This window comes from Phaseolus vulgaris, chromosome 2 (assembly GCF_000499845.2).
Source record: "Phaseolus vulgaris cultivar G19833 chromosome 2, P. vulgaris v2.0, whole genome shotgun sequence".
NCBI lineage: Eukaryota > Viridiplantae > Streptophyta > Magnoliopsida > Fabales > Fabaceae > Phaseolus > Phaseolus vulgaris.
The window spans coordinates 20984885-20996284 of record NC_023758.2 but is presented as its reverse complement, the minus strand read 5'-3'; the positions used below and the strand labels follow the sequence as shown (position 1 = coordinate 20996284).

Here is an 11400-nt window from a genome sequence, read left to right as displayed (position 1 = left end):
TTTGGTGACAAAAACCACGTTTAGAAGCTCCCATTGGGTGCCCAAAGATACGATCGATGACGAAAGAGATCAAATTTAGTTTCTCAAAAAATCTAAATAAATATGATGCTACACATAAACTTTTTCAAATAATATTTTTATTTTATTTTCATTTGTCTTATTCTTTTTATTTTTATTTTTAACCAACACATGGCAGACCAAAAGATGAGACTGACCTAATATTGAAATACGAGGGAATGGAAAAGCAGACAAAGGGATTCGGACGAAAGATGTGAGGTTTGAAGGCGCCGAATGCCTAATCTTCTCCACCTTTTCTATTTTTTCAAGGGCTACTTACAAATAATAATAATAATAATATCAATATGTGGCTTTTCACAATCACTTCTCTCAAAGCTTAATTCACATGTACCAATAATTCTATATTATATATATTTTTCACTCAAAGTTCCTGTTCCTATACATATTAATTTTTTCTAATACATACAAATTAGCATGTTTTTATGGTTTTTAATGATTTATTTTTAAAGTGGATTGTTTTAGAATATTTGATTCATGTGTTTTTGGTTGTGTAAGGAGTTGAGACAAGAGGGTGTTTTAAGTTGGATTTTTTTATAAGGAATAAGATATCTTGAAATACATCTTATTTTTTTTTTTTCATTTTGGTATATTATATTATGAATTTTTTTATTATATTAAGTGTTTTTATTGTTTGGTTGAAGCTTATAAAGTGTTTTCTAGGTACACATAAGGAAACATATCATAAACAAATGTTGTAGCTACCAGGCATATATGATTTAAATAGTTAAAGTAAGAAGAAAAGGCATATAAGTTGAAGATGAGATTTGCAACAATATGAAAGAACGAAGCATGTTAAAGCTTAAGAGAAAAGAATGTGAAAGATTGAGCTATGGTCAAGGAAAGCGTCGCAGTAGTTTGAAGGTGGTTGATCTTTATACCAAAACAGATAAATTCGTTAAGAAAGTGACTTCTCAATGTGCAGTCATTGAACCTAATGGAGTTCATGCTTGAAAGGTGGTTGGAGAGAGAGAGAAAAAAAAAACAACTGTCTTTTGAGCTATTGTGTTGTTAATATTTCATTTTATTGAATACTATTTGTTCAGAAACTTGATTTGTCAATTTCAATATTTTTTTAATTACATTTTTATTCAATTGTAGGATTTAAAAAAAAAAACTAAAAAGTCACCTAGGAATATTTTTTTTAAATTCTAACTTGTATTATCACATCAATCATGGTGATAGTTGTTGAGAAAACTGATATATTGATAACTTTATATCAGATTATGATTAGATAAAAAATAATTTTTATTAAAATTAAGTAATTATAAAATTATATTGTATCATTTCATATTGTAAATTAATGTCTTTGTGAAGGGAATCCTTTCATATTTCTCTAAGGTGTGTAATATATTTCTTCCTATGTTTTTACTTTAACTGTCACATTAACATACAAGCATAATCTGAGGAACATTATAATGACCTTTCTGAAAACGAAAATGTTTAGATAGATGTAAAGTTAATCAGAAAAAGTGGGAAATAGTTAATATAAGCAGCAAAGAGAATGAACCTGAAGCATCTTGTTGATATTGCTGGCACCAAAGACTCTGTGGACATTTGCAAACTTGTGGGGTTCATCAGCAGGAAAATAAGGAGCAAAAACACAATCTTGAGCACATCTTCTCCGAAGGAGCTTGCATGCAGCACAGGGTGAGGGTGCACCCTGCTTCCTACCACCATCTTTCATGTTTCCCTTGTTGTTGTGAAGTTCTATTAGGACATGAGAATGGCAGAGCAAGAAGGAGAAGGATTTATAGCTGAAAATAAAGTGAAGAAAAGTGAAAGGAAGAAGAGACAGAGAAGGAATGGAGGAGGCCTGCATTATATAATAATTAAGGAAAAAGAGCACCAAAGTTGTACATGAATTCATGTGGGTCCAATTAATTAACACATAAATTAAAATAAAACAGCTTTGGTTCTTCTTCACATTTCCATCGACAAACATTTCCATCGATGTTACATTGGGTCCCCTGCATCTTCTTGTCCCGTACTGGCTTCATGCGTGCGACTCGCAATTTATATTAACAATGAGTAGGTCTCACTAGGCTAATTAATATACTCTCTCTCTCTTTTTTTTATCTACTTTTAAATATTTCTATTTCATTCAAAATATTTATTGTTATTTTAATCCATCACAACTTTTCAAAATCATCGTTATTTTTCTTTTGACGATCAAAGTTAAATTTAATGGTATTTTCGATATCATGTCAATAAAATTTTCAAAATGAATGATACTACCATCATAAAAAAATATAAAATAAATCAACGATTAAAATAAAAAAGAGAGTATATTTACGTAGTATAATTTGATTTCAACAAGTGAAATTAAGAACGGTTAAGTTACCATCATATATTCAAAAAAAAATGTGGTGATAATTTTGTAATATTAGCTACTAACTATTTTATATTTGAAATTAGTCTTTAATTTAGGACTTAAATCAGTCTTTAAAGTTAAAAATTAATTTAGAATCTAAAGTAGTTAATAATTAAAATCTTGGTAGTTAATGTTTGATACCAAATTAGAAATTATTTTATAAATTTGTATTAATAATAGAAATTGTTTTAGATACCAATAGTTTTTTAGTTTATAAAGTAGTATCTACTTAGTCATTATAATGACTAATTATTTTTGGTGTCTGAATTAGTTGTTATTAAATGATTTTCTTGAAGTACATAATTGATGCTTGACATTTGGAGAGAGGCTTTTTTGGGATGGTGGAGGAAAAGTGGAGGTCCTACTTGGGTCAGGGGAATGTTATAAAGGGGCTCAAAGAAAAGTTTAAACTTTTGAAGGCTGACCTAAAAATATGGAATATGGATGTGTTTGGTAACCTGAATTCTATCAACAAGTCTATTTTGCAGGATATTGACAACCTTGCTTGCCAAGACAACTACAATGTAGCAGTGAAAGTGAGAGGCAAATAAGAATAGATCTGGTGGGAGACTGATTCAAAGCTTTAATCTCTTACCCGTCAAAAGGCTAGAGCCAACTAGTTCAAATATGAAGACTCGTGTACTAGATTTTTCTATTCTTCCCTAAGGTGGAGAAGACTAAGGAATGAGGTGAAGGGTGTTGAGGTTGGGGGCCAATGGTGTGAGGAGCCTAGAACTATCCAAACTGAAGCAAAGAAGCTGTTTGAAACCAGATTCAAAGCAACAAAAGATTTCGGGGTAAGACTTGATGCGGTAGAGTTTAAAACCCTCTCCACAGAAGAAAGTCTGCGTCTGATTGATGTCTTCTCTGAGGAAGAAGTTAGGGAAGCAGTGTGGCAATGTGAAGGATCAAAGAGTCCTGACCCGAATGGTTTTAATTTCAACTTTATTAAGAAGAGTTGGAACTTTCTAAAATCAGACTTTGTAGTAGCTTTAGCGACCTTTCATGAAATAGGCTCTATTCCGAAGGGGTGTAATGCTTCAGTCATAACATTAGTACCTAAAGTAAGGGACCCTGACAAGCTTGAAAGTATAGACCCATATCCTTAGTGGGTGCCATATACAAAGTCTTATCTAAAGTGTTGGCTGATAGACTAAAGAAAATACTGCCATCTATTATAGATGAAAGTCAATATGCTTTCATAAAGGATAGAGGTTTGGTAGATAGCGTGCTCTTGGAAAATGAGGTGGTTGAGGAACTCAGGAGGAAATGGAGGAATGATTTGTGTCTGAAGGTTGATTTTAAAAAAGCATACGACTCAGTTAGGTGGGACCTATATAAGATGCTATCGAGGTTGGGTTTTCATAGCAAATGGATAATATGGATTAAAGGATGTATAGAGTCAGCCACAATATCTGTGCTTGTCAACGAGAGGCCCACGTAGGAATTTAAGCCAACAAGGGGGTTGAGGCAGGGAGATCCCTTAACACCATTTCTATTTATTATGGTAGCTGAAGGCCTTGCTAGAGTAGTAAGGCAAGTATTAAAAGCCAACCTTCTGACCGGGGTTAAGATTGGACGTAAGGAGGTAGAGGTGGGTTTTCTCCAGTTTGCGAACGACACTTTTCTTATGTGAGGAGTCATTCAATAATGTGCTGATTATGAATACTTATCCTAAGGGGTTTCGAGCTAGCCTCAGGCTTGAAGATCAACTTTCATAAATGCAAGCTGGCAGGGGTCAATGTTCAAAGTAATAATCTTCTTTGCTACACAAAGACCTTGAACTGCACTCAGATGGGAACATCTTTTAAATACTTGGGTCTAGAAGTGGGAGGTAACCTAAGGAAGAAATTGTTCTGGGAGCCTGTTTTAAACAAAATAAAGCAAGACTTACTGTGTGGAAGGGTAGGTTCTTATCGATGGTAGGGAGAATATGTGTTATTAATTCTGTTATGACCACAATACTACTTTTCTATCTGTCCTTTTACAAAACGCCGAACTCGGTTTGTAAGAGCATCATAAGTATCCAAAGGAGGTTTATGTGGGGGGTGGGGTAAGGAGAAAAGATCGATCTCATGGATAAGCTGGGAAGACTTGTGTAAACCGAGAGAGGAGGGAGGTATGGGGTTTAAAGAGATCAAAAAGTTTAACTATGCTCTTTTAGCTAATGGAGATGACATTATATTTCCCAAGAGAGAGGGAAGTGGAAGGAAGTGCTAGAATCAAAGTATGGGGCAGATTTCGAAAGTTCCCATATCTCTGTGAAGTACCAATCGTTGTGGTGAAAAGACCTAACAAAAGTTTGTAGGGAGGGAGGAGGAGATAGGTGGTTCCAAAAAGAACTAAAATGGAAATTAGGTAGGGGAGATAAGGTTAGATTCTGGGAGGATGTGTGGGTTGGTGAGACAAACCTCAAATCTTTGTACCCGAGACTGTTCTCCCTGTCCGGTAACCAAGAACAAAATGTGGAAGAGGTAGGTGAGTGGGTAGGCTCGGTTTGGCGGTGGAGGTTAAGGTGGAGGCGGGTCAAATATGAGAGGGAATCAGAGATGGAAGCAAACCTATTTGTGCGCATAACAAGGGCTACAATGAATAGAAACGTGAATGATATTGAGGTGTGGGGGGTGGATGAATCAGAGCAATTCTCTGTGAATTTAGCATATGAATGTCTAGCTAAGCAAACCAGAGGTACCAATCATGCTGCTTTTTGTTGGGTCTATTAGTGTCTAAGTTCAAGAGGGGAGGGGTGAATTGAGCTTATAAAATTTTCGCAAGAACACACAATTTTTCAGTATTCCAGAGGCAAAAAGAACAGATTGTTTTTACATGAAACAGATTGATTCTTCAGAGCAGTCTTGGCACAATTTGAATTTTGTTCAATGTAAAATTGTGTTCAACAGAGAATTATAACAGAACCAGATCAGCTTAATATTGTGAGGATGAATGATACAACTATGCTTAGAAATCAATCAAAAGTTACACAACACAAGATTTCAAGAAGTATGATCCTTTCTCAGGTTTTAATGAATGATCAGTTTGTTCACAATTCACTTAAACCATTATATGCAACAACCTTGTTTATGATCAGAAAACTTTAACAAATCAGGAAGAACAATTTTCACTTAACCCAGAATTAACAGATTCAATTTAAAAAGAACAGATTTAGTTCTTGATAGAATTAAGCAAACACCAGAAAAGAGTGCAGGGATGAGAATACAAGATACACACGTTTTTATACTGGTTCACTCATACAGAGCTACATCCAGTCTCACCTTACCCCAATGGAATTCACTAAAAACAGTACCAATCACTTACAAAACCAGCAGTTCTTGAACACTACAAGAACAACACACACAATGCTGAAAAACCCTATTTCAGAACACCTTGCACTCCAAGAAACCCTATCAAGGAGTGACTAACACTTACACCTTTACAAAACAGAATAAAGGAAAGATTACACCTGAAAAGAAGATGCAAGAACTCAAAACCAGTAGTTCAATTTGCTGCAGAACTGCACCAGCACCTTCACCAAGATCAAAGGTTTCCTAGAACAAGCACACTTGAAAATCTCTTTGGAAAACCTTTCAAAAACTCTTTCAATCCTTCTTCTCACATGGAAATTGTTTGATCTCTGTCAAAAGCGTAATTCCTCAGCACTAACTCATGTGAGAGAGACTTTTCTTTATATAGAAAACAGTTTCTAACTTCTTTTCAAAAAACAGTTGAAAAGCAGTTAAGAAAACAACAGATTCATTTTTGAACTTAACAGATTTATTTTGTGAAAAACTGCCAACTCAGCTAACAGAAATAACTGTCTGAGTTGTACCTTTGGTGCCCTAACAAACTTGTGAAAAAACCTTTCAGCAAACCAAAGAATAAACCTGTTTTTTCACAGTAAAACAGATTAAAGTATAACAAACAGGCCAGCTCAGCTTAACTGAAATAACGAACTGAGCTTTCCCTTGGTGCCCTAACAGAAATTTAGAAAAGCCTTTTAACAGAGAAGAAATAAACAGATTCTTTCTTCATAAAACAGATTTATTTGTGTACTGATTTAAAACTTTTAAAATCATTTTAAAAAGCTTTTCAAAAACCATTTAACCACATCATGTGCTTGATCTAGACTTGGTTAGGCATCTAGGATAGGTTATACAACAAAAGACAATCATACACACTTACAAGCCTAATTACAAATGAATCTAAAAACCTATTACAATCTTCAAAGCACTCAAGCCATTTTCTTCATCAAACACACATCAAGCCTTGGTAGGGAAGAAGCTTCCTTCAGCTTCAACACTTTTGAGTACCATTGGAAGGCTAAAGCGTTCCCTAATGTGTTGACTACAACTTGGAGGGATCTTCTAGGAAGAATCCCAACAAGGAAAGGTTTGAGTAGAAGAGGAGTGCAGATGAACTCAACCGTATGTGTTTTGTGTCAGACCAAGAAGGAATCGTGCCAACATCTATTCACAGAGTGTAAATATGCACAACAAGTTTGTGTTAGGTTTGATGGCTACAACAAGGGATGGGGGAGGGTGAATTGTTTTCAAACTATTTTCAGAAATGCTTTGCTTAGAATGAAGCTCGAACAAACAACTCAGAAAACCAATTCAATAGTCAAATAGAAACTGGAATCATAATATCAATCAGTTAAAATTGCGATTTAACCGGTTGTTTATGACAGTGGAAAATACAAACAGTTTAATGAGAGATGAGATAAAGAGAATTACACATAGAGATTATACTGGTTCACTCAATCACAAAGCTACATTCAGTCCTCAGTCAAACCACTGAGTTTTCACTATGCAACCAATCACAGATTACACAAACACCACACACAAAGAGGTGACTTTGAATCCCACAAAGCCTACTCACCCTCCTTGAACACAACACACACCTCAAGCCAGAATCACACTGACTTTACAGGATTTTACACAATTATACAGAATGTTATATGAACAATTACAAGAACTTGAACAAGATTAGAAAACATCTGGTAAAACACAATACACCAACACCCTATAGATCAATTCTTTTCACCAAAGAAAAACACAAAGCAATCTTGCTAAAAACTTCGTAGAAACCTTTTCACAAACAGTTTTGTAATCTCTCAAATCAATCTCAACTCATAGTGTTTTATCTTTCTGTATCCAACTTTTTAAACGTTTGAATCAAAAACATATTTATAATACTTGAAATGCTAACGTTGAAGCAAATCTAAACAACCAAATCAGTTAAAATAGATTTTCAAAAAGTTGTTACAAGGACATACATTTAATCGGCTAAAACCACGATTTAACTGGTTGAATGCTCTTGTCAGTTATAAAACAGTTTCAAAACCTTCTTTGCCAGCTAAGTTACAAACAACCGATTATTTCGAAACTTTAATCGGTTGTGTTTCCCTTTGCATGAAAAAACACTTTAATCTTTAAAACTAATTGACATGAGCTTTGTCTGAGAATCAAAACTGATATTTACAAAGATTCTAAACCCCAAACCAAAACTTAAACCTAAAACATCACACAGCTTCAGGCTTCATTTGGATTTGACACATCAAAGCTTCCCATCTTCACCAATCTCCTCCTATTTGATGGAGACAAATCCCTGGGATGCTTTTAGAAATGTTCTTTGTTTAGAATCTGTTGAATCCTGCAATCACTGAACAAACACAGAATAGTCTAGTCCAAACAAATATGCACTTTATATCAGTTTTCAAAACTAGCAAAATTTGCATAAGAATAATCGGTTATAATACATAGATAACCGACAGTTTCAAACACTTCCAGAAATTAAAGCAGTTTGACATAATCAATAATAACAATGTTCAAAAGCAGTAAACACACAATTAAGAACATTACAACTCCCCAAATACTTCTCCCCCTATTTGTCTCATCAAATAGACAAATGGTAGGATTAAAAACAACATAAAAGAAAATTAAAAACTTTTTTTTAAGCTAAAATGGGTTATCCTCCCTTTGAAATTGCAGTTCCAGAATCTGCCTCTGAACTTCTTCAACCTGTTCATTCAGAGTAGAGAACCTTGTGTCCATGTTTGTAAACCTTGATTCGCACATCTCATAAAGATTCCTTTGATTGTCAGCAAAGGTGTCCATTCTATTAAGCATTTGCATTTCAAAGGATGACATGCTTGGCATCCTTTCCTCCATGTTGATATCATGATGCATTCCTTCCTGAGTTACAACAGCAGGATCATCTTGCATTGCTGCCTCTTCAGTTTCATCTCCTTCATTGGTTCCACTTGGGGCCGCATAATCACCATCTTTGCTTACCCATCTTCCACCAATCTTAGTAAACCCCATCTTTCTTAGGGATCCACTATTGATTTCACTGGAGGTCTTGATAACTTCTGCTAGCTCTCCTTCTATATCCACTTCAAAATAGTGAAGGATGTTGAACAAGATGCTTTGATGTCTCCAAATCCAAGAGGAAAGCTTGAAGACCTTGCTGCTGGGTGTGTGTGTGTTGTCTAGTTGTTTGAAACTTGTTAATTCACTCCTTAAGTTGATCCAAGTTCATTTGAATCTTTAACCTTTTGAAAAGATGTGTTTTCTAAAAAGCTGTCAAAAATTCAACAGGTTGTTTTTCAAAACAATAGGTTGTTTTACCTTAGCTGTTTTTGAAAAACTTGGTTGACTTTGCTGTGAAACCAAAACAATCGATTGTTTCGACAAAACAACCGATTGTTTTCCTGAAAACCCTAATAGAATTCTGTTAAGTTGTTTTAATATGTTTTAAATGATCCTAACTAACTTGGCTCCTTTATTAAATGCTTTTGACCACTTGGTGGGTCTATATAAAGGTGGTTTTACGCTCCTAATCTTGAAGTAACAGAAAGAGTTTATCAAAACAGTTTTTCCAAGATTTGAAAGAGCTTTGGATCATTCTTAAGTGTGTGGAATAGGATTGGGTTGTAATTCTGAACTTTAAGCTTTGTAATACCAGGTGTATTCTATTCCCTTCTTCCTTGATTACTGTATTTCTGTAGTTGTGTTGCCAAGGAGTGTTGTGTGTTCTTGAGGGGTTCAAGATCAACATTCTTGGTGTGGTTGGCCAAAGGTAGTGTGTTTCTTGAGGGGTTCAAGGTCACTACTTTGGTGTGTGGTGTTTGTAATCTGGTTTTGATTGCATAGTGGAATACCCAGTGGTTTTTGGGGACTGGATGTAGCTCTTGGTGTAAGAGTGAACCAGTATAAATTGCTTGCGTGCTTATCTCTTACTCTTAACTCTTTAAATTCTATTTTTAAGTTGTTTTTATAAACTGCTGATAAAAACAACCGATTGTTTTGAAGAAACAACCGGTTGTTTTTCTGATATCATCTTGAAACAGTTTTGGTTCTTTGTTTCTTTGATTTTTTTTCTCTGTAATTCAGCATTGATTTTCATTATACCTTCAAAGTTTGTGAAAATCCCTCTTAAACAATTCACCCCCCTCTTGTTTAAGGCCATATATTCTAACAATTGGCATCAAGAGCTTGGTTCTTGAAAGATATTCAAGTTTTGATCCTAAATCTTTTTTAAATGGCTGAAAAGTTTTCTTTTGGGGAAGGTGCCTGTTTAAGCAAAGCACCTTTGTTTTGTGGTATGAAATATGAATTGTGGTGCATAAGAATGAAATTCTTTGTTGAATCTATAGATAGAAAAATCTGGAATGTTATTACAAATAGCTATCTCATGCCTATATCTGAAAATGTTTCTTCTGAAAGAGAACATCTTGATTGTGTAGCTATGAACATCATTGTATCTGCACTTGATTCTAATGAATTGCTCAAGGTTTCAGAATGTAGTTTTGCCAAAGAAATGTGGAATACCCTTGAAGAGTATCACAAGAATCCAAGGGGTGCCTTGATGGACAAAGAAAAATCTTTTGTTGAATCTTTCTCTTCAAAATCCAGAAAAGAGGTTTGTCTTATGACAAAAGAAGAATTTGGATCAAGTCAATCTGCTGGGAACAAAAACTATCAATACTCAAGTAATGAGAGTGAAAAGGAAACATTTAGGTTGCTGTTTAAGAAATTCAGCAAGTCCCTAAAGAAGAGAAACAACAAAAGTGACTCATTCAACAGGTATGATAACAAGAAACCTACTGAGTTTAACACTAACAAATATACATGCTTTGGATGTGGTGAACAGGGTCATATTAAAACTGAATGTCCCAACAAAAAGAGGAAAAACTTCAAGAAGCATGAGAAGAAAGGAAAATCAAGAAGAGCTTATAATGATGACTCATCAAGCTCCTCTTCAAGTGATGAAGAAGAAGCAATCTTATGTCAAATGACAAGACAAGAAAGTGACACAAGCAGTGTAAGTTCAAGCTCTTCCATTAATGTTTAAAACTATAGCCAACTTCTTGAGGCCTTCAATGAGACTCATGAAGAAGCTAATAGGTTGGCCCTTTTAAACAATCGGTTGAAAGGTTTAAACAACTGGTTGGAAAATCGAGTCAAGACTTTGGAAGAAGAGTTGAACCATTCAAAAACAGATTTTGAAAGTTTGGAAATGATTTACAAAAACTCTTCTGGCAAGTGTGATTCTAGCTTTTCAAGAAGTTCACAATTTTCACAACTCATTTTCTCACAATTGCAAGAAGAATTCTTGTAGATTAAATCCAGATGTTCTAAATTTTCATTGGTTTTGTAGAGCTCTTTCTCAAGATCCTTAACTTTATTTTCTAACCAGTTATTTAATCCTTTCAACCGGTTGAGAGAAATGGCCAATCGGTTGGCTTCATCATGAGTTTCATAAAGCATTAAGCAATTGATCATAGGTGGTACCTTTACTTGTTGAAGTAGAATCCACACTACTTGTTACTGATGCTAGAAGACAAAGATTAGCTTCCTCATCATCTGAAGAGCTTGAGGATGAAACATCATTGTCATCCCATGCTATATAAGCTTTCTTTGCTTTTCCCTTTTTCTCCCTTTTGAAGTCTC

General features: G+C 34.7%; 1 protein-coding gene across 1 annotated transcript in view; it reads right to left on the bottom strand.

The window, feature by feature from the left end:
* LOC137810886 (LOB domain-containing protein 4-like) overlaps positions 1-2049 on the bottom strand; it is a 4004-nt gene extending 1955 nt beyond the window's left edge. The window contains exon 1 of the mRNA XM_068612374.1: positions 1586-2049. Within this exon, the coding sequence (XP_068468475.1) occupies positions 1586-2026 (441 nt within the window). The 5' untranslated portion in view covers positions 2027-2049. The remainder of the gene's footprint in view (positions 1-1585) is intronic.
* Positions 2050-11400: the final 9351 nt, after the last annotated feature.